The sequence below is a fragment of the Mercenaria mercenaria genome, chromosome 13, assembly GCF_021730395.1.
Source record: "Mercenaria mercenaria strain notata chromosome 13, MADL_Memer_1, whole genome shotgun sequence".
NCBI classification, from domain to species: Eukaryota; Metazoa; Mollusca; class Bivalvia; order Venerida; family Veneridae; genus Mercenaria; species Mercenaria mercenaria.
The window spans coordinates 14443501-14468004 of record NC_069373.1 but is presented as its reverse complement, the minus strand read 5'-3'; the positions used below and the strand labels follow the sequence as shown (position 1 = coordinate 14468004).

Sequence of the window (24504 nt, the reverse complement as noted above, 5' to 3'; positions counted from 1 at the left end):
ATGTCGACTGTTATTCCGGGTCCACTACCCAAAAAGAGTGTTCTCTCTTGATGAAAGTTGATTTTTTGTGAGCTAAAACTTTGTTTGTTTTGATTCATATTCGAGCGAGCGGCTTTAAATTTATCGAACGTTATCTCGCGCGCACACAAAATGGCTGTTGATCCAGGTATGTTTGTTTCAATAGTATCATTAGAAATACTTTATAATACTTTATAAATATCAGAAAAGTACATTACATAATACGGATATGCATACATATCAACAAATGTTTTTGTGTGCTCAAATATCTTGTAATTTATTATAGTATTCGCACAGTAATTACCATGCTGAGTTGTAGATTTTGTTTTGAGTCATCTTTCCTGTATTGAACTTCCTGATTATAAACAGCTGTCAACCATGTTATGTCTTGTCTGTAACGCATTTACCCCTTTTTAACTTTTGCAACAGGCAATATATATGAAAGTCCAGCTTGAGTGACTAGGTGGTCAATTATTGGTCACTGCTGACATTCTGTTTTACTGCAAATCAAGCTAAAATCAAACTGTTATGTCTTCTATCGAATAAAGCAGACATTAAAGATAAATAACAAAATAAAAACAACATTTAAATGTCTTTAAAAGTACATTATAGATAATTCATTTATATTCTAATATATACTTGTGCATAGATGATATAAGAAATGCAAACTCGCATTATTTGTATTCTATCATTTTCAGGAAAGTAGAATGAATGAATGCCAGAATTCTATTATGCATGGTACCGTGTGACAATGTATTAATTAACATATTGAAAAGTATATAGCTAGGCATTCTTAAAACACCCGAGAACGTGTCTAAAAACGGTAATGTGCAAACTGATAAAGACTGGAGGACTGACCATAAGAGTAAATTATATTATATCATTTTATGTATCTACATTTTGTATTTGTTTTAGTGTATTTATTCTGTTACAGGAGATGCTAAATTTGTAAGTAAATTGGACGAGGCCGGGAAGAAGAAGGCAAAAGATGAATTACACGAATTAAATGACAAAGACAGAGAGAGTGCTGTACAGGCACTGAGGAAATGGGTACTGGAACAGGACTGGCTCAAGTCTCCAACTGGTACTGCCTTTTCATAACGTTTTAGGGACATAAATTATTATTTAAATAGTACCAAAATTTATATCACATTGACAAGCGGTTGGTAAGCTAGATACAATTGAAATTTTAACGTATTTTGAATGAGTACCGGTACTTCATAATTTATGTAACTTTCTTCGGTAGGCAGTTCAGGAAGTGAGATATATTAAAATGATATTAGTTTTGAGTCATAAACACTTGTGAATATTTGATATTTCTATTTTGGGCACTTAACTGTTTATCTCATTGGTTATCACTTTAATATACCGACCACACAATTAAATTTTGATGCTGCATCTGTTTAGTAAAGGCATGGTCTTTTGATTTTGTTTCGATTGATGGTAAACTGTGCATACAGTCCATAGTACTTCTGTGGTCTGCATCGGAAAAAGACTTATATGTATTTCTTTTCGTATTCACAATGTTGTGAAATCACACGGTGCGGAGACTTTCAACTTAAGTATATATCTAAAAGCACCATTTTAATAATAATTCTGCTTGTCTAATTCTGCTTGTCTGTTAAACAGATTTCCAGTTTCTACTACGGTTTATAAGGGTGAGAAAGTACAGTCAATTGGGGGCTAGAGAGACACTGGAAAATTATTGGACAAACAGGACAAAGATAATGGAATGGTTCAAAAATGTAGACCCAGCAGATGATAAAATAAAGAAAGTCTTAAGAACTGGGTGAGAGGAAAACGAGTGTAATTAATTTAGTTTCAGGCAGTTGATCATATTAGGCTTATCTTTGTTTAAACATATACAGTTACAGTTAATGGAAACTATCACCATGACGTCTACTTTATGTGTACTGAGACATTTAGTCAGATTAAGGATATTTTATCAACATTTTAATGGACCTGTAATTCCATACAGACTCGACAGCAATGCTTTTTCCTTAAACGTTTTCCTTAAAGAAATATAAATTGAACTTCCATTATATAAAAAAAACGAATCATGTAGATATACGTGTATATTTTATCTTTCAAGGATGATATATTGCCCTAAAGGGTACGACAAACATGGGCGTCGAGTTATATTCAGCTCAATGGGTAGGTGCCGTTTGCATGCAAAATGTTGAAAACTAATGCTAGTAAGTAACATGTTAAATGCAGAATGTTCCTACCTATGTATCAACATTAATAAGGAAAAGAATATGAGAGGAACCGCTAGAGACACAACTAGTACATTCCTCGATCCACTAGACAAATACTGGTAAATGAGATTAAATGTATATTAAATAAATACACATATTATTCATTTCAGAGAGTCTGTTTAAGCAGGTTCTACAAAAACGACTGGCATATTTCAGTGAGATTTGCCGTAAAGCTCTTCCTGAAATTTGTTCATTTAAAATATGATTGATCTAGATATTATTGTGATATGCTTTTATTTGTATTTTGTATACTTTTAGAGGGATTCGACTTTAGTCTGATGAAATCGAAAGAAGGACAGGATCTTCTGTATAAAACATGTTGCTTGGTCTGTGACTGGCTGGCGTGTGATGAAAACGCACAGGTTAATGGTGTGGTTTTCGTGTCAGACTTTTCCGGCGTCTCAATCGATTTCCTTAAACTCTGGAGTCCAGAATACGAAAAGAAGATGTTGGGATACTTTCAGGTATTTTATTATAATAAGGAATTGAAATAATGAAGGATTAATTGATTATTCTGAAAAAAAAATTAAAAAGTAATGTTCACAATCAAATATGCCATTTCATGATTATGTGTTTAATAATCAAATCAGAGTACCTAATTGTTTGGAAAGTGTAACTATGCCTTCTCTGATAAACAATCTGAGATCTGATAACTAACCATAAACATATACTCTTCTTACATAGATCAGTGGTTATTATACACATTCGTGCAAAAAGGAAACTTCAGTATATGTACTTTATGCATGTTTTGACGTGCTAAACATTGTTCTTCCAGAAATCCCTTCCGATGAGATTCAAAGCGTTTCACATGTACAAGGAGCCGGCTTTTTTTGATGCTATGTATACTCTCTTAGCACCTTTCATGCGACAGAAATTCAAAGACAGGGTAAACTGAATATTTTTTGAGATGCGATCACATGATAGAAGTTTTGATTTCTTTGGACTACATAATCCCGGTTGTTTTGAGTACTCATAGTAGTCTTGTTTTATTTCATCATTGCATATTGACCACACAGACTATCTGTACTGACAGTAATATTACTGTTACTAACAACGGAATTGATTCTTAAATACTCTGCGTGATTTTTCAGATGCATCTGCACGGGAAAAGTTTGGTGAAAATATATGAGGAAGTTGGTATGGAGATTTTTCCAGATGAGTATCTGCCGGATGATTATAAAGGCCCATCGGCCGGCCCAATGAAAGATATTATAGGTAGAGTTATAATTATTACTTTAAACTGAAGCATTAGGGAAGTACACTTTAACTTTATTAACTGAAACAGCCAAAAACAACAACACAACTTTAGGCTTTTGTACACATTTCAGAGGAAAAAAGAGAGCTGTTGTCATCTTGTATCCTGTTATACATAAGCAGTACCTAGGTTGATCGAAAAATAGAAATTACAGAGAAAATTCTTAAAACTGATATATTTTAGATTATATAATGTACCATTTCTTAAGAATGATATATACTTAATACATGAACACACAATAATACAGACATTCAGTAAGCTCCTAATAAATGCAGTATAAAAATATCACTTAGGGCTTAGCGCCAGAAGAAAGCATGTTTCTTCTTTATTTATATGTGATTTCGACCTTCTAAAATACTTGCACGCAGTTTATACACCAGTAAAATCTACTGAATAAGCACTAATACAGAGTAACATAAAAAACAATAACTGAACATAAAATGTTTTACAATACTAATCAGTCGTTTACATTTTTCAGAACAAATGATAGAGGACATGGTGAAACCAGACTTCAGAGAACATATCACTGAGATATCAAGCGAGAAATACAAAGTGGATTTGAAGAAGAGGAAACCGACTGACAATCCACCGGAAGCTTCTTTCAGAAAACTGAATGTGGACTAATTGTATGTCCTGTGTGCTTATTTCGTTAAGTTTTAGTTCTGCCAGAGAACTTTATATATACTTTTAATGGATAGGAGGCAAAACAGTTTGCAATGACATGGCATTCCTCTGATGTGTTTTAGCGTATTTTCGAGGGATATTCTTTGATAAATTGTTGTTGTTTTTTTCAACACAAGTTAATATTGTGTCTCAAATTACACTTCTGGCCACGCTGACTTGAATATATAAACTTTGATAGGGTTTAAGGTTACTATATCTTTCTATGAATAACTCAAACTTCGTCTAATCAGCTCATCTTTTTCATACCCGGACTCATGAGTATAATGATAACAATACACATGAGAACGTCTTGAGCTTAGTTTGATGGCAATATTTGAATGTGCTGTCGTTATGAACAAAAAAGAAACAAAAAATGTGATTTAAATTTGTTAATTACCTCCTCTGTCATTGCACTATATGCTTCAATGTTGTTTTTCGGTGCATATTAATTTGGTGTTAACAGAAATTTGAACGACTTTTCTCATTTTCTTACTTTATTTTGACAAATCATTAGTTGCAATAGTTATATGACGAGGGCAAACATGTATATATCGAAAATAAAAACAATGATATATTTCAACAGTGTGTCAGATCTTTCTCTGCGCATATAAATCAATGATTTATGAAAAACAAACAAAAAGATAACATCATAAAGCAAAAGCGGCAATGTATACCACAGTTCCTTCAAGTGCTACATGTTCATTTAAATAATATAGAACTATTTACAAAAGTGATTAGAAGACAATTGCACCAAATAGTTCGAGTTCTGCTCTATCTTAGAAGCATTTTCTGTGTACAATGCTTGGGCCGCACTCGTCGTATTCCTGTTTAGAGATCCACATCTGACCAAACGTAGATAGAGATGATAAGATAGAGCCACCAATCCACACTGAGTACTTTCTCTCTGGTGGAGCAAGAACCTTCACCTTCATGGTACTGGGAACCAAATTGTCTAATTCAACTTTCATTCTGTCTGCAAGGCCGGGAAACATTGTTGAACCCCCTGAGAGTACGACATTTGATAGCAGATCTTTTCTTATGTCTATATCAGATTTCATTATACTGTTGTATAGTTGTTCGTGCGCACCTGCACTTTCCATGCCAATGAATGATGGCTGGAACAGTGACTCAACACATCGAAATCGTTCGTTGCCAATAGTAACAATTTCTCCATCTGGAAGTTCGTAACTTTTCTCTATTTGAGACGAGCCTACAGCAACATTCATTTCCTCTTCGAAGTCCAGAGCAGCATAACATAGTTTCTCTTTGATATCACGAACTATTTCCATCTCGGAGGAAGACGTGAAGCTATACCCTCGTTCGTTTAATATTCTGGATAAATAGTTCGTCAGATCTCGCCCTGCTAAATTTACTCGTTCGATAGCATGCGGTAAAGCATATCCTTCGTAGATAGGAACCACATGTGAAACTCCATCACCGGAGTCGAACACTACACCTGTGGTACGCCCGGAAGCATACAATGAAAGCACTGCTTGTATAGACACATAGAACGCTGGTGTGTTGAAAGTTTCGAACATGATTTGGGTCATTTTCTCTCGGTTAGCTTTCGGGTTTAATGGGGCCTCAGTCAATAACACTGGGTGTTGTTCTGGAGCCACGCGGAGTTCATTGTAGAAAGTGTGATGCCAGATACTCTCCATATCGTCCCAGTTAGTGACAATTCCGTGTTCAACCGGATATTTCAGGGACAAAACTCCCCTCTTATTCTGTGCTTCATCTCCAACGTATGTATCCTTACCACCCATGCCTGCCATCCACATGTCGTACTTTGGTCGACCTGTCACTGCTGGGAACACGGCTCTTGGCGCATCGTCACCTGCGAAACCGGCCTTACACATACCGGAACCGTTGTCAATTACAACGCCGGCAATATCGTCATCATAGCCAAAAGACATTTTTCTGAAATAAACAAACATATCAAACTTCAAAATGTAAGCATAAAGTAGCAGACAACTTCAATAGACAATTAAGTCAGTTTGTTCTTATTTGCTTGCTCGAATATTTTGTTGAACCTTTTATAGAAAGATTGGAAGACAGGAAGGCGTATATGGAAAGTTTGAAATAAACTTAACTATACAAATGAATAGAAAAACACTAAATAAAGAATTGAAAACAAATTTAATCTACTTACATAAGATTTTGTTGAAATATAAACCTATTTCTGCTAATGTTTTCTCTGATTTGCTTGTTGATGTATGCCAGCCAATGCAAAAGGGTTCATATTTATAGGCAGAGACTTTTGTTTACTACTAGGGCATGTGTCATGCTAAAGGGTCGATCACAGAGCCTGTCCACGAATTATTACCCTATATGGTATACTGTATTGTTCATACCCTTATTTTACCTATGATATACTTTTCATTTCGTTTAGTCATGGTCATAGTTAATCATTATTTAGGCCGTGTTACTAAATATATCTATGATAGTATACTGTTAGTATTTAATACCCATAGCAAACATAATACCGGGTAAATAATTTAATTATATGTTTATATATATATAAGTTTCTTTCTCTACAGGACAGTCGAACAAAAACGCGTACGTGTGCGTTATTTATATCATTCTAGTTGACTCACATGATACAGTAAATTCTATATGTTTATAAAATGCTGTGACTTTTTAATGATAAACGGTATAGTTACCTGTGATTAACCGACTGTAAAAGTCTAAATATAGCTGCATACTTTTGACATTCGGAAATCTATAATTAGATGATACTTAAATGCCTTAGATTGCCTTAAATGTACAGTTCTGCAATTTGCCTTATATGGAGTCCGTTTAAACAGCTCTGCAAGTATAATACATCTACTGGTCCAGCTGTATTATTAAACTACATAGATCTATCAACTTCTTTTCCTTATAGTTAATTTTTACTTATAATTGAAAAAAATGTTAATGTAAATGCTGAAGTACATCCTTAATATCTTAAAAAGTTTTGACACATTTTGAATATCATAATTTATAAATTTTATGAAACAACAACAAACAATCTTAGATAACACTGTGTAATCTACCTTGACACACAACCAACGCAATTGATTTGATCAGCCTTGGAGTGTTTATCTATTACATATGTTGCATTTATACTGTATTTGAATGAAGTTGTTTACATTTCTATTTTCTTTATATTAATATCGGACTTATCGATTTTTATCAGACGTTTGAATGGCTGTGGAGCCAGGTATGTAATAATTGAAATAGCCTGAGTGCACTGATACTGTTATATCTTGAAAAAATATACTATACACATAGACAGCATGGGAGCTCTGGGTCTTTCGTTATATATTGACGGATACGAATATTTAATGTAAACTTGTAAACATAACTCACACTTAGATTGACTGAAAACAGTTGTTCTTTTTTTATTCTACTTAAGTCTGTGAGTAATTTTTAAAAACTTTAGATTATGGAATCTTTGGATCAACTTCATAAGGCAATACATAAAGGGTCGAACAAGGCCGAAAGATCTGCGTTCCCGACCCGAGATCCTTTGTAGACTGTTGTGACTATAAACGTCAAGAAAGTTCGATTTACGTTCGATTGTTATATATTATACTTTTATTACGTATTAGGCAATTTATGTTTACTCAAACTTTTGTCACTACGACACAGAATAGGTCTGGCTACTTCCTGGTGATGACCTTGGTCAAGTGAGCACCTGGATACTCGGAAGCAAGTCAGATGGATGGCATTCTAACCTCAAAGAATTCCATACAAAGATGCCTAGATTTAAGCAACCCCAGAAATACACACATATATTACCAAATATTTGTTCAGCTCAATGCATCTGTGGTATATTGTAAGACCGGAATTGTGTCTACGCTATCTTATACATTGTCCGTCAAATATTACTACATTTTTAAAAGTACTTTAAAGGTTATCTCTAGCTCGATGTGCTCAAAAATGAACCTATGTTTACATGTTAAGATAGCCGTATTTCTTTATTATGGTGGCATAAAATTGCCACCACTTAATTATCGATTTTCATGAAAACGTTCGGAAAAAATTAATGGAAATTTTCATGAAAATGATGTTTCATAAAACATCATTAAAAACAGATATATTTTTTTTATGACAGCAAGATGAAAATCTAAACATAAAGATGTGCTAGTAAGTGTTTTAAACTGCCATAACATACCAATTAAATGTTTTTGATACCAGCTAACATTTCATGGAAGTAGAAACTTTTCATGATATTTTTTTTTACTTGTAAATATTAGTTGCTTGTTTTTCGTGTAAACGTTATCTTATTTCATGATACATTTTAGCTGTAATGAAATCTATCACTTGTTCGCCATAATTTAAACTGTTGTTCTTATATAAAGCCTTTGCAGCATATTTGCAGCATATTTCCTCTCACATCTTAACCTCAATCAGTTTCTCCCTGATATTTATTTTATTTTGTTATCTTGATGGGTATATAAGAGCACTTGTTACTTCAGGAGACGCCAAATTTGTCAGTAAGTTGAATGAAGATGGGAAGAAAAAAGCGAAAGAAGAATTGAATGAACTGAATGAGAAAGACAGAGAAATCGCTGTACAAACACTTCGAAAATGGGCGATAGAGCAGGACTGGCTAAAAACCCCAACAGGTAATTTAGGGAGTCATTTCCAGACTTCCATTGAAATATGATATCGTACTATGGTATATGTAGCAAATTACATAGAAATAAAGATCGATGCTACGTCCCTTACTTTTTTAATCTATGCAAATTATAATATTGCACAAAATCTAAGAAATTTTATGTCAAAAAGTTCCAAAATGTCTTCCATTAACACTGATTAACTTATAGCTTCGCCAAGTAACACTGTGGCTGTAACTCGGAGAACAAAGGTTTGTCCAGTTTAATCCAAATGATTGTGTTATCGTATTCTTTAAATTTGATTCCTTTATAAAATTAAAACTGTATTTGAATGACTCAAAGAATTTATCTGTTTATGAGATATAATTTGGATACGCCACTGTCGTTTTGGATGGTTGAATAGATTATTAACCCTTAGCCTGCTGCAGGAGAATTTAACGGCCTTTGCAAACAGCTTGGAACCAGATCAGACGCCGATTAAATCGGTGTCTGATCAGCTTCCAAGCTGTTTGCTACTCTGACAATATTTCTTCCAATTTTGGAGCAAATTGAATGAACTTTACAATTTTAGCAGACGACATTTCCAGCAGACGACAATTTATCTAGCATGCTAAAGGTTAAAGTATTATAAATCTCCATTATAAGATGGTTTTGAAAAAATATTGATATCACTTTAATCAAACACAATCTTTTTACTTCAGGACACGGTGCAATATGAACGGATTAACAAATAAAGTTGTATATTAACATTATCACACACAATGTAGGATGCAGTCTTAGAAATAACGATGCTTGTGTCACATTAGCAGCACTCATATGCATTCATTCCATCATCTTCCATTTCCTTTTTGAACAATATTGAACTTGGAATTTAAAATAACAATTATTAGGAGGTATTTCTAAATGTAAATCTCAGATTTCATCTTCATTATGTAATATGGGAAACTATCCAACCATTTATCTTTCTTTATCTTGTTATTTAGTCATTTAAGTGAAATTTAATGTCTTTGCGGAGCATTATGCAAAGACTCTGAGCATATTTTTTTCTCTTTTTTTTGTCGGAACAACGCACAGCCTGTTTAGAACGGCTATGCGTATTTACCCTCTGAGTTAAAAAAAAGAAGAAGAATACGAGTCCAAACAGTGCGTTTGTTTTGATAACACTTCTCACTTGATTGGCCCTTACATTTCGAAATTTTCAGTCTGGCTACCGACTAGATAATCTTTTTAAAATAATTTTTAAATTTTTCTTATATATTCTGGCCGATCTTTCTTGGGTCTGATTATCTAGAGTTTTGAGAAGAAAAGGTTCACAATTATACAAAATTTGAATAACCTCAGGAATTATCTCCTGTGAATAAAACACGGAGTCTGAACACAGACTAGGAATTTTTGTTCCATATCATTGTGCAAACTGGCACCAGCATTTAAAAACGCTATAGTTAAGCAATAAAAGTGTTAATTCTAATTCGTATTTTTTCCCTACTTTATGTGCTTTGCCAGCCAAGTCACTTTGTTCTACTTTGTAAATACATTGATGATAAAACTAAACTACAGTTTGAAATAAAGCCTTGTTCAACCCATCAAAATATGACCAGACATGTTTTAATAATCAAACATAGTTTAATGCCGTAATTTTCCGTCCAATGCATCCGAAACATCAACTGTTTGTTACAAAGTACGTAGCGAAAAACATGAAGCTCGAGCTAAACATTTCCGTTTTTGATGCAGGTGCGTGCACATCTCCTTTCGTGTCTATGTAGTTTTATCTTATTTTTTATCTCTTCAACAGATTTTGATTTCCTTTTACGGTTTATCAGAGTAAGAAAGTATAGTCAATTAGGGGCAAGAGAGACGCTGGAAAACTATTGGACAAACAAATCAAAATTTCCCGAGTGGTTCAAACACATTGATCCTGCAGACAAAAAAATACAGGAAGTTATAAAAAGCGGGTAAGTTTTCTTTTAAACAAGTTTTCTTTTACACAGGAACATATTTTAACAAAATTAATATTACAAAAGACCAGTAATAAGCAGTTATGTTGATTTCTGGTTATTGTGTTACTATGCAACTGGTACCTGTGTCATATTTTAATATTAATTCGCTTCTGATCGGTTCTAGTCCTGCTTCGGTAACATATTGTGAGAATCGAAGCCTTTTAAAATGGATTGAAGTTCCCGTTTCTAGAGTATGGTTTGTACAAGGGAAAATCATTAAATTATATCACTAATAGTCTTCCATAGAAATCATTGTGAATAACAACACGGAAGTAACAGATGTTTATTCAACAAACCTGTAAAATATCGATATCAATTGACAAAATTATCCAGTGCTGAATTATATACACTCATATTCAACGCTATAGCGAAACGTGAAGACAATTTTAGCTTCTTTTCAACAATGTTTCAGTCATATGAACGACGGTGTCTACTTGTAGCCGAGCTTTATAGTTCTGCCTCACTCGAATATTACGCCGTTACGCAGACACGTGGCATGATACCCTACCCAGTCACATTATACTAGCATCGGTCTGACCAGTCTCATTTCTGTCCCTTAATACTGGGCGTCAAGTGAGAAGCTACTAGTACCATTTTCACGTATTTGGTATGACGCGGCAAGGGAGCGAACCTACCAACTCCCGAACTGGAAGCGGGCGCTTTACCACTAGGCTGCTGAGGCGGCTACGAGAAGACAAAATAGAAATCAGGGCTTACATTAGAGCCCGTGTTTCTTTGCCGGTATATCTAAGAGATATTTTCTGAATTGTGTCATATTATGGTAGCGACATTAACAGTATTTTGATGGGTTAAAAAATCAGGGGTCTAAAATGTATTCAAGACAGTAACCTTCCAGGCAGAAACAAAGAAAAGCATTGAGTGCCGTTAAGGGTATAGTAGAAGATGGCCGATTTCCCATATAGTTCAAAAAGTTCGTGCTAGATGGGTATCCCATTTGTTGACACCAGACCAAGAGTTCAAGTGTTTAGACTACGTCAGAAAAACTACTGCTAAAATATATATAAAACTGTAATCCCAAGAACATTGCTGACTTGCACACTGGGAATTAAACTGGGGTTTATTATTTTGAGCCCTAACGACGCATGAATAACAATGGCTGGGAAACAGTCCGGTTGTTTGCCGAAGAGATCTCCCCAGCTCTCACGCTTGTTTTTCCCAGATGACTGGAAGCAAGCGCTTATCACCTCTTGCTCAAAACAAGTGACAGAAGCTCTCATGCAAACTACAGGCCAATATCTTTTATCTAAGTATGTTCCAAGACACCTGAGCATATTGTTCAGAGCCAGATTATGAGGCACGTAGACTCTTTCAACATTCTATCCGATAAGCAACACGGCCCCCGCAAGAAGCGCTCATGCAACTCGCAGTTGATATATATATATATATATCACACTTTAGAATCTCTCGGGTGGACTTGATGAAGGTGAACAAATAGACGCTACTTACTGAAGCTCCACACTACGGCATTCATGGCAGCACCTTAAAATGGATCGAGAATTTTTTGTTCAACCGAAGCCAGAAATCATTCTTCTTATTCCTCTCCAGTGACCTCATTTGTTCCCCAAGTCTCTGTTTAAAACCTCTGTTATTCCTTCTCTACATCAACGACTTCCCAGAGAAGATTTCCTCTGCAACAGGCCTGTTTGCAGACGACAGCCTAATATACCGGAAAATACGGAACACGATGATTCCGCCATAATACAGAATGAATTGGACAAATGTTATCTAATCTATCAACATGCGAAGTAATTAGAATAACTCGTAAGCAGAATCCAATCCTACCATCATACACCATCCATGAGCACCGCCTAGTTTTTGTAAAACATGGAAGATACCATGGTGTCAACATTGCAGACAACCTGAGTTGGACCCATTACATTGACACAACCTGCAAAAAGCCAATAATAGTCCAGGCTTCTTCCAGCGTAACTTTGCCAGATGTCCAAACCCAACGAAAGCCCAGTGCTACACAAGCCTTGTAAGACCGGTCCTTGCATACAGATCAACCACATGGGACCCTCATACAAAAGCTGAAAGCGATACAGTGTAGGGCAGTACAGCTTGTCATGGAGGATTACAAGACTGCCAGTAGAATGATGGCTGACTTGGACTGGGAACCTCTACAACGGAGTATTATTATTGTTATCATTATTATTAATAATATTTATTATTATACCAGATTTCTATAGCGCCCTTTTCATGATAAACACGTTCAAATGCGCTTTACATACAGCAAACGCAGCCACAAAGGGACCGAGTGAGATAATGCTATAACAGATAGAGAGAAATCATTTTAGATGCAGGCCTGTCCGGCTAACTTAGCCTAGCTCTTTGCGAATAGACAGTCTGGTTCTTTAACGTGCCAGGTGTATAGCACTGATATCCGTCCGCTTATGATGGTGTCTTTCCTGGGAAGAACCAGTACAGGCCTCTTAGAGTAGAACTGGCACCAAGACTGTCATGATGTATCGCATCATTCATGGCCTCGTAGAGATACCAGCGGCTACTCTCTTCCATCCGTTTGCAATCCCCACACGAAGCCATACTCGATGTATGCATAAACTTTTTGCAAAGAGGGTAAAACCATCACAGACAAGGTTTACAAAAATAAAGAACTTAGAGCGTATCAAAGTATCCTATAGAAATAAACGCCCAAGTATAGGTACGAAAGGCATACAGCTTATTGATGACAATGCGTCCGCCCACAAAAAGCAGATTGAATAGTCTTTCTTTGAACAAGAAAATGCTTTTTTCGTTGAACATCCACCTATTTCTCCTGCCTTAAGTCCCTGTGACTCTCATATTTCTCTTGCCAAAGGAAAGTGCTTGAAAAACGCTAAGTCACTATAAATGCCAATGGTTCTGCTATTTTTCAGTGTCTTACCAGTCTACTTTGCAGCATTTAAGACATGGAAGTGTTGTTTTTTTCTGTGCATGGAAAACAATTTCAGTTGACATGAAAATTGCCATGATCTGATTGATAATTTAGGCAAACTAAGACCAATCACAGAATTTATTAAATCACCTTCATATTAAGAATGGCATCCGCGATTACATTTAAATAGATACTGTTCTAAAACATTTATACAACTACTTTCTAACCAGTCGTCGTGACTAATTTAATATACGAGTTGTTATCGTATTGATAAAATTTGATTATGGTTGTTTCAAACCACTTCAACAGACATATATAGCTGCGATAAAAATTATGTTTAGTTAGTCGATAAATTTCTTCCTTAACCTTTAGCCTGCTGGCGGCAACTGATTCTGCCTATGCGACCAGTGCGGACCAAGATCAGCCTGCACATCCGTGCAGTCTGATCATGGTCTGCACTGTTCGCTATTCAGTCAGTAAATTTGTAGTGAAAACCCCTTCGAATAATAAATAGTATTGCCCATATTGAATGATGGCCCAGTCCATTTTAGAAATTTAGCAGGCTAAGGTTTAATGTCTTTTCCGGTCTACAATAAAATGTGATAACTGATAAAACTTGAAATTATAAAACATAATTGAATGTTTCCAATATGATGACAAATTCAAAATTTTCACATTTATCGAATTCAGACAGACATTTTACTTTACGTTATTATGGTCATTTCTTAACATGCATATTTTTTAATCATAAATGTTCATTCTCATAAAACACAAACTTTTCAAAAGTTAAACTTAATAGTCAATAAATCATGATTAATTTTAGATAAGGTTAACCGGCGGTTACGTTTTCAACGTGTATGAGTTCGGCATTATCTGGCTGTCAATGTAGTTGGTACGAGCAACTGACCGGAGTATGCCGAAATCGCATACGTAATTGCACGGAAATTGCCGATAGCCATAACTGGTAAAGAAGTGTGCTACTGAGCCATGTTTCTTTGTTACAGTTTGATGCTCTGTCCGAGAGTATATGACAAACATGGGCGCAGAGTTATCATCGGTAGACTTAGTGAGTATTACCCCTGTATTTACTGTGAACAAAGGCATTCTATAAAAGGGCATTTTTCATTTTTAATATATACATGAATTTTGGGCGTACAGTTCTGTATGACCGTATTCAGTCACAACTGCACAACTAAATAATTATAAATAGGGGTCAGTTTGGATATAATTTTTAACTTTGTTATATATGCTTGGGTTAAAGACGCACTAACTCAATCCTTATAACTAAACTAGAGTATGAACCAAATGCATACAGATTTCATACAGTAACATTGGAAAAAAGTCTGGAGATAGTAGATAGTTACGCAGGTTTTTATATGGTCATTATCCTAATAATTACGTTTTGTTCTATTATGATCGTTTAGCCCTTGTTAATACAGTACAGACAATGCTTTTTTGTGATTTTCTCATCATAATAAAGTAAAATGTATATGCCCAGCCGTAACTGGTCTAATGACGGGATGGAAACTGAGTATGGATTCGATATCACAGTCTCATGTCAAAGCGCTTATAGAAAGACAGAAATTTTGGGAGAATGACATTTTAGAATAGGCAAATCATTTATGTATTCCATGACATTCTGTATTGAAATTATTATAGGTGGCCTTGACATTAAGATGTTACTATCAAAAGAAGGAATAGACACTTTATATAGAGCAAGTATAATGATGTATGATTATCTGTCATGTGACGAGAATGTACAGGTACATGGATTGGTAGCTATATCAGACTACACCGGCATATCCATGGATTTCTTAAAGGTCTGGAATCCAGAGAACAAAAAGAAGCTCATGGGATATTTTCAGGTTTGTTGACAAACGTTTGCTTAATACAATGAGTCGTCTTTGACTTCATCTAAAACAATTCTGGCACGGAAACGTTTTTAGCTCATCTGATATTTTGAGAAAAAAAATAATGAGTTATTGCCATCACATGATCGGCGTCTGCGTCGGCGGCGTCGTCGGTGTCGGTGTCGGCGTCGGCGTCAGCGTCGGCGTCGGCGTCAGCGTCGGCGTCAGCGTCGGCGTCGGCGTTGCCTGGTTAAGTTTTATGTTTAGGTCAGCTTTTCTCCTAAACTATCAAAGCTATTGCTTTGAAACTTGCAACACTTGTTCACCACCATAAGCTGACCCTGTACAGCAAGAAACATTACTCCATCCTGCTTTTTGCAAGATTTATGGCCCCTTTTGGACTTAGAAAATATCAGATTTCTTGGTTAAGTTTTATGTTTAGGTCAAATTTCTCCTAAACTGTCAAAGCTATTGCTTTGAAACTTGCAACACTTGTTCACCATCATAAGCTGACCCAGAAACATAACTCCATCCTGCTTTTTGCAAGAATGATTGCCCCTTTTGGACTTAGAAAATCAGTTTTCTTGGTTAAGTTTTATGTTTAGGTCAGCTTTTCTCCTAAACTATCAAAGCTATTGCTTTAAAACCTGCAACAGTTGTTCACCATCATAAGCTGACCCTGTACAGCAAGAAACATAACTCCGTCCTGCTTTTTGCAAGATTTATGGCCCCTTTTGGACTTAAAAATATCAGATTTCTTGGTTAAGTTTAAGTTTAGGTCAACTTTTTCTCTTAAACTATCAAAGCTTTAGCTTTGAAACTTGCAACACTTGTTCACCATCATAAGCTGACCCTGTACATCAAGAAACATAACTCCATCCTGCTTTTTGCAATAATTATTGCCCCTTTTGGACTTAGAAAATCAGTTGTCTTGGTTGAGTATTATGTTTATGTCAGCTTTTCTCATAAACTATCAAAGCTATTGCTTTAAAACTTGTAAGAGTTTTTCACCATCATAAGCGGACACTGTACGTCAAGAAACATAACTCTATCCTGCTTTTTGCAAGAATGATGGCCCATTTTAGACTAAGAAAATAATGGGTAGAACAATATTTCTATTATACAAAAAAAAATCAGATGAGCGTCAGCACCCGCAAGGCGGTGCTCTTGTTATAAATATATTTTGAGCAAAACTGGCTAATGCAGTTTTTGTCATTGTAGACAAGCATTCCTTCTCTGAGCATGGTTAGTGCCGGTTAGAAATGCTACGAATACTGCAAGGTTATATGTCAGGTGTGTTGTTGCCATTTGGTAAAGAAACCTTAAATCTTTCATATTTTGGCTGCCTGTCAGCATCTCCTTTACTCAATTATTTAAGAGTTGGAGGAACAACGTATGCCTATGATTATTTTGATCACTTCACTAACCTTACCCGATAAAATGAACACATATTTTAATTGAATTATAGCAAAGGAAGATTATAATGGCAGTCAGCTCCGGAATAATTTTCTTGGCCGCTATAAAGCATATACACTGCTTGTGGGAACAGTGTTTAACTGGTGCCAGGAATTGAACACTCAATCAAGTACACTAAACACAATCGCATTTTGTTCACATAAAAGATTAATTTCGCCAGAAATTATGTTTAAAACATTTCAGTTGAAATACTATAACAAAAGTTTTAACTATATTTTATTTTCAGAAATCTCTCCCCATGAGGTTTAAAGGGTTTTATCTGTACAACCAACCTGTGTTTTTCGACGCCATGTATGCTGTTATTGCACCGTTCATGCGTCAGAAATTTAAAGATAGGGTATTCATATCTTAACGCATTTTTGGTGTGATTTAAACGTGTGTCTTATTTATTTAAAACGTTTAAAGTCGCAAAATCTTACAAATAGTATATTTCTTTGGTTGTAAAGGTTTGAAAGTAACCTATCATCTAATTTGAAATTTCTAACTTTTATAAATAGTAGGTTATTTAGAAATTATGCATTATATATATATCTATGCTATGTACATGGTATGACATAAGAGCAACTTCTACAATACTATAATAATATATGTTCTAGATGCATTTGCATGGTAAAAGCCTAGTAAAGATATATGAAGAGGTCGGGATGGCGGCTTTACCAGACGAATATTTACCAGATGACTACGATGGACCGTCTGCCGGGTCTGTGAAGCAAATCACAGGTTGGTAACATACGGATGCTACATTGTCTTGTTTTTTAGCATGAATTACCAAAGCTTATTCCGAGGTATTAACATAATTATTCAAAGATGGTAAATGAAACTAATCTGTATTTAACGAATGTTGTTTATCCGCTTTGGGTTGACAGTCCCACGCCTTGTTACATTACTATCTTGCAGAGGATTATTGATTATTTTTATGAATTAAAATATTACCTAAATTTGTACAATTTCAATGACATTGATTATGCCTCCATTGTAAAGAAAATTTTACTGTCATTATTGTGGCATTCAAATATTAAAAAGTCAGTCTAATTTTAGAATACATGTAATGAATGAATTATTCTTATTTGGAGTCCTGCACTAACTAGAAAGTTTCAATGTTCAAACTTGTATCAGTAAGAACCGTAACATTGACATACAAAATGCTTAATGAATAGCGTACCAGTCATTAGTTTAAACTATTGCACGAGGTCTGAAGGACCGTTGGTAACAGTTTTCACTACTGACCGGGGAGCCATGCAAATAATGTCCTATCAAAAGAAAGAAATTTTCTTTGTTTTCTTCGCGTTTTAAAAGTTTAATGTCGAACTATAGACAGGTCAGTCAAACAAAGGTTTGACCAACGATTTATATGATAAAGCATATAATAAAACACCATCGTTAATTGCAGAGGAAATGATTGAGGATATGATGAAACCAGAGTTCAGAAACTTCATCATAGACAGTTCTAGTGGGAAGTACGGAGTAGATTTGGAGAAAAGGAAAACGGCAGATAAGCCACCAGAGGCTTCTTTTAGAAAACTTAACGTCGACTGAGAGTAGAATCAAAGCTTGATTGTTTTATTATGCTTATGTTGTACTGAAACTTGTCAGTGTTCATTTTGTGCATGTGATTATTTAGGTATAGATCTAACTAATAGTACTTAAATATGGCGTTAGAAACGCGTGTCTTCTCAATTGTTCCTGTGTCGGATTTACTGAACAACAAGGTAGGTCAGTACTGCCAGTATTTCAGTTTTAAAAATTTACTTAAGAATTCTTTCCGGAATTACCGTTCATAGCTAGATCTAGACCTATGGTGTCATTTTAAAATAACTTAACAACTTTAGATCCTGTCTGTATGATTCAAATTAAGACTGTCACATTTAACATAACATTTGTTTCATTTTAGGAAGATTGGCCTGTTTACTTATGAACGCATTTTATACAAACTTACTGTTTTGATAATATGTCTAGTCCAATGTGAATTTCAACCTTGAGAGTGCATGCAACATATGTTAGAACGCTGTGACGTCATTGTCATGGAATAGTTCAATAACATTTCACGAACATTTCAGCAAACGCAGGACAGAAACTTTCAAAGCGTATTAGTGAAACTTTACGTAGAATATATAAGCATGTTTTCATCCCATATGATTTTTTGAATTCATTAAGTCCTTGATGGTATAACCTTTTTTATACATTTAATGTTTTAGAAGTTAATATTTACATACAGTTTGAATGTTTTTATGTCATTTAGTCAGACATCTTCCGCATTTAAGTCGGGTAATATACATACAACTAATGTTTTGTACCTGTGTCCGACTTTAAACAAATTTTGAATTGTATTGTTTTTTACTTACATGTTCATGATGTAGATATATTTTATATCTTACCAGGTGGTAACATTAATATACATGGAGTAAAAATAAATTAAAAAGAAATGTTTTCAATACATTTTGATGGGGTCTAAAGAGTGAATTTGGTCATTTTCGGTAGCAATTAATTTGGACCTTATCATGACTAGCAGTTTCAGACATATTCATACTTATTTTCTATTCAAAATTGAACTACAAACTTAAAGACAACACACGCTTCCTTTTTTTCTACATTGATTTTATGGTGTCATATCTATATCAAAGACTGACCTGTGAACGGGTGTGAACAAATTAACGTACTTAGTTACTGTATGCCTTTTCATACCTTTGCCAGGTAAATTATATTTCTAATATTATGCCAGGTAGATAATATTTCTAATATTATGGTTTTAGTCCCCAAAATGTTAGTAAAGTAGTGAAGTATTTTTCTATCTGTTTTACTATATAAAGCATGTGCGATGATCATCGTGCAAATACAACAACGTACGTTCATTCTGCTCTCTGTCTTATATATTACACATATTTAGTATACAATACAAAAAGAAGTACACCTTTGTTTGATGTTTTTTTTCCACCGCCCTATCTTAATACTGTATTGCATGAAGTCAATGTTTTAAGATGTTTCACTTCTTTCAAGTGTTAGCATGATGTCTTAAGAATTTCCTTCGTCGTTTCAACATGTGCTAACTCGAAAACATGGTTAGCAAGTTGGCGAATGGCGTGTCGTGGATGAATAGACGGATATGCTGGTAAATGTAATCTTGTCGGTCAATTATGATATATTTAGATAAACTTGGCCTGTAGATAGATAATATTGCGGGTGGAAATTCATATATTCTAATGGGATCAAGGTTAGGGTCACTGTTACTAAACAAAGATAAGCTGTGCACTTTCTATAACGCAAGTTAGGATAAAGTGAATAGAAACGATGCTGATTTTAATACCAACAAGGATGCTATAAATATTACCAGAGGGATCAAGGCCATTGTTACTGTTACTAAGAGTAGACGAAAACGGCGTCCGTTTAATAATATAAGTTAAAATTCATTGCAATGAAACTTGGTTTGAAGATGAATTAGAGTGAAGACAATCAATCTTTCCACATAATTCAGAGTAGGCTATGATTAATTTATACTGAAGTTACAGTAGCTTATAGTGACAACTAGACTAGGCTTGCACATGAGAACATAAAGGTCAATGCCACTTTCTTATAAGAAAACAATTTTACAATTAATTATAAGAGACATCTATTTCGTTAAAAACAAAACCTTAACTATTTTGAATATGGGACAGTTTGTATGCTTATTCAAACCTAATACTATCAACACTTTCAAAGATGTAATAAGTATGGATTTACAGATATTTATCTAATATATTCAGACGAAAAATATGCATATATACACAGGAGAGGTTCATCACTTTCCAGTTGCCACTGCACTCTGAAACAAAACAGATATTTCAATGAAAATTATACTTTATTTCATGTCAAAGTTTCTATTTAGCTTAGAATTTCAGTTCTACGGAAGATTGGAAGAACAGTTCTGTTTCAAAAAACATGTTCTAATAACTATCTTCACAAGTAAAACTGTTATAATTATAGTTCAGAGATTGAAAAGTAAATTTTATACTCCAAAAACATTTTCCTTATACAAATAATAAGTCCCCACAGTAAAACAACGACGTATAATATATATTTATCATTTACCCTAAAGGCAAATCCAACACTGTGATGAGGTTCATGCATGTTTTTTCTAATATATTTTGTATAATACAATTTGATACTTCCTCTGCTTTTTCTGAAAAGCTTAGTGTAGACATAACTATTCGATGTAACTTGCAAATAAGCTAATTTTCGATTCCTTCAATTGTTGTGTCCTTCTCCTGCTTTGTATAAATGTTACTCTTGATCAGTTTAAAATACCGAAATGATATTTTCTCTAAAATTGATTGCTATGTAACAAGTATCATTAAATGCGTATATAGTAAACTAGTAATTCTTACATGTTTACATTCGTCAGGGATAACTAAAGCATCTGCACTGCTTAGTCGATATTGTGTGATATTCGAATACGTCGTTATCTCTATTGCATATATACCTTCAAAAACACACGATTGTATTACAGTCAGATATAACTTGCATTCAAGGTTACACATTTTAACTATTCACTATGACTGCTATCTAGTATATTATAAATATCTAGTGTATAAGTAAACACATTTATGGAAAATAGATACCGCGCTGAAAGTCCGCTGTAAGCGCGGACTCCATCCACGGAATCGGACCACATTCAACCAACGTATCACGTGATATAATTAAAAAAACAACTCGATATATGGATTCCGCGGTCTTGCTATGACTGTCAGGAAACTGTTATATAAACTATTTATATGACTTAGTTATTGATGTTTTAGATGCTGAGTGATACATCATGTAAATGAAAGTTTAATTAAAACGGTTAAGTATATAATCGTTAAATGTTGTGTCAGATGATACGGTCCTACTCCTCAGCACCACAAATAGCATACATGGACACATTTAGAAATTTTCTTTCACATATATATCATATCCAACATGTACAACCATACTAATCTCAAAGTCCTTAAGGTTTGATGAAGCACGGGGACAAATATTCTTGAACTAGCACTGGGTAAAACATATGTACCAGTGGCGTACGTATATCCTGTAACAAATTATTAATTCATTTGTATATGCACGTCTTACTTATTACAACAGGAAGGAACATAAACCGTTAATATTGTTTTTACATTTCTTAACAATAACTGTTGATCAAACATTCTTTAACTATTATAAATATGATGTACCGTCTGTATCAATCCCATAACGGGTGAGAGATATTGGAGTACAGTCCCTGACGGAAGTTTGCATTCTCCAGTGCATGTTGGAAGCATATCCTGACCACGCGTTCGCCTGTATCGTCATGTTGCCGGAGCCGACAGCCAGCGTCCCTTCATGTTTCAGCTCATCTGTAGCAAAGATTTATGTGCTGAACCAGTTACAGCTAGTCGTTAACAAAAATTTTAAATATACGTGAGGTCTTCCTTAAAACAAGCTTAATGACTGTATTTGCTTTTAAAAGTAATTTGCAAATAATGTGTAAAATGTTAGAATGACACAAAGCATGGCCCAATACTCTGCTGACAAACTCATTTCATCTAATTCATGAAGAGATTTATCTGTAAATCTTGAGGCTGCGTTACTACGTTACGAGCTTTTATTAGAGGCAAATATACATAAATATCTTACACTGAAATCTTGGTAATTCTTACCTGGTACACAGTTAACGGGTTGTGCGTCCGGATCGATAGGTGTGACAACACAAGTAGTCGAGTCACTCCCGTAGAATCCATATCGTTTACCCTGTTTAGATATAGAAATGAAAATTTCTTTTCAATGGCGCTTAAGTGTGTTTTTTGCTGTTGCATACTACCTAACTTGTTAATAGTCATTTGCACACAGTGTTTCGCTTGAAAACTACACAAGCAAAATATGCCAATATTTTTGGAATAGCAAATTGAAATGTTTTGTGTTACCTAAATCAGTAATGTGGTTGTGCTATTGGAAAGAACCATAAAGACGTATTAAATGAAACTTGGGTTGAGCAACAAACAAAGCAATTCTAGTCAGATTTAAAAAAGAACATACAGTGCGAAATTAATAACATGCCAGTTTATCAACAGTAAACTCTATTAGAAGATCCTTTAGGAGCATAAAACTCAACCAAGCAAAATAATAGCAGACTCAGCTTGACTGTGTCTGTTCGTGGGCATAGACAATTTATACAGCTTTTGAGTTTTTTTTGGGCGACAAAGCTTTCTTTCATTAGATAATTCGAGGGTTCAACGCAATAAGGGCGTATCAACATATACTTATTATATGTAGATACGCCCTTATTGCGTTGAACCCTCGATATGGTCGTAAAGCGGGATAAAATGCAAAAAAAAGGAGAAACAAAAAGTTCAACTATTGTGTCAAAATAGTATCAAACTTTGCTCACATGTCTATAGTCATTGAAGATTTTGTAATGCTGAGATGACCTGTCAGAGCTATCGTAGATATGGCCTATAGCCCTCTCCATGTGCATGTCTGCATTGTAATCAAACTGGAACGTGTTCTGTAAAAAAAAAATATTTTTGTACGTTTCTTTATTTATATCTTTCTAATCTCATGCGAATTTTATGATCGAAATTAACAAGACATAATTAACATGTGAAATTAGAAGCACACCAGGAACAAATGTTTTCTCGTGATGTTTAGAAATAAGACAATTTAGAAATGTGCCGTACCTCCATCGACCTTGGGATGCCATTTTTAACCAAGCCAGTTGTAACTTTTATTTGTCCAAAGAATTTCTTGCTAGTACAGCACGGTTTTTCAGAGGCTGTAGTCACGCTGTAAAAGACAGTGATGAAAATAAGAGTGTCATGTAGAATCATTGTTCTAGATTCTTGTCACACACCGTATCTACGCCTATTTTATGAGATTATATATAGCAAACTTTTATCTACAGAAAGATCAACAAAAATAGGTTATTTCAAAATTGAGGACGTCAGCTATCAACAGCCATATGTTGTTTTGTACAAGCTCTCCAGGTTTTGTTTTATTTGAGGTTCTTTCGATGTTGCTGTAGTTAAAAAGATGCTTGGCTCATGATGATGTAACTCATTGCATTACCTGTCTTGAACAGACACGATCAAAGGAATGGTACAGATATATGAATACAGCTGCTTAAGATGAAACCGAGTGTATTGATTGGTGTGTACGCAACGGATACGCACACACAAACACACAATTCAGTCAGTCCAATTCAGATTTATTTCCTGTAGGTAGAAGATCATAATTTATAAAGAAAATACTTATATATGTAAATTATAAGCAATTAATTTAAAAGAAACAAAGTTATTTCCAAATAGGTACTTACCCTTAAAGTATGGTTGTTATACTTACAGGAAAATTTTGTTATTGAACTACTGTATGTTATACTGGTGATGGTCATTCCGAACTGCCTGCTCGCAAGTGCATTGACCCAGGTGCGAGATAAAGTAAAACATTTTTAAAACATGTTTACAAGGACGAAACTGCAAGTAAATCAATGTAGCAGAGCACCGCAT

The 24504-nt window shown here is 34.7% G+C and overlaps 4 protein-coding genes across 5 annotated transcripts; 2 read left to right on the top strand and 2 right to left on the bottom strand.

Annotated features, from left to right (window-relative positions):
• Nucleotides 1-4774, top strand: LOC123529732 (retinaldehyde-binding protein 1-like). The gene is made up of 8 exons (XM_045310236.2): nt 1-166; nt 953-1102; nt 1648-1807; nt 2111-2172; nt 2535-2740; nt 3052-3162; nt 3368-3491; nt 4010-4774. The coding sequence occupies exons 1-8, from the start codon at nt 151-153 to the stop codon at nt 4153-4155; spliced, it is 975 nt and encodes a 324-aa protein (XP_045166171.2). The 5' UTR covers nt 1-150; the 3' UTR covers nt 4156-4774.
• A 108-nt stretch (nt 4775-4882) lies between these two features.
• LOC123529731 (actin, cytoplasmic-like) lies at nt 4883-6553 on the bottom strand. The gene is made up of 2 exons (XM_053521230.1): nt 6347-6553; nt 4883-6114 (listed from the first exon to the last, which is right to left on the bottom strand). Exon 2 carries the CDS (start codon nt 6108-6110, stop codon nt 4971-4973), a length of 1140 nt encoding a protein of 379 aa, XP_053377205.1. The 5' UTR covers nt 6111-6114; nt 6347-6553; the 3' UTR covers nt 4883-4970.
• Nucleotides 6554-7214: 661 nt separating this feature from the next.
• On the top strand, nt 7215-19344 carry LOC123529733 (retinaldehyde-binding protein 1-like). Of its 2 annotated transcripts, none has more exons than XM_045310237.2 (8): nt 7215-7396; nt 8658-8807; nt 10591-10750; nt 14696-14757; nt 15351-15556; nt 17244-17354; nt 17614-17737; nt 18408-19344. In XM_045310237.2, the coding sequence occupies exons 1-8, from the start codon at nt 7381-7383 to the stop codon at nt 18551-18553; spliced, it is 975 nt and encodes a 324-aa protein (XP_045166172.2). In that variant the 5' UTR covers nt 7215-7380; the 3' UTR covers nt 18554-19344. The 2 variants fall into 2 exon arrangements, with proteins under 2 accessions (XP_045166172.2, XP_053377206.1); XM_053521231.1 differs by lacking the exon at nt 7215-7396 and adding an exon at nt 7678-8007.
• Nucleotides 19345-20697: 1353 nt separating this feature from the next.
• On the bottom strand, nt 20698-23856 carry LOC123529734 (uncharacterized). The gene is made up of 6 exons (XM_045310238.2): nt 23680-23856; nt 23391-23507; nt 22663-22753; nt 22198-22359; nt 21376-21470; nt 20698-20813 (listed from the first exon to the last, which is right to left on the bottom strand). Exons 1-6 carry the CDS (start codon nt 23827-23829, stop codon nt 20790-20792), a joined length of 639 nt encoding a protein of 212 aa, XP_045166173.2. The 5' UTR covers nt 23830-23856; the 3' UTR covers nt 20698-20789.
• Between the last annotated feature and the right edge of the window lie 648 nt (nt 23857-24504).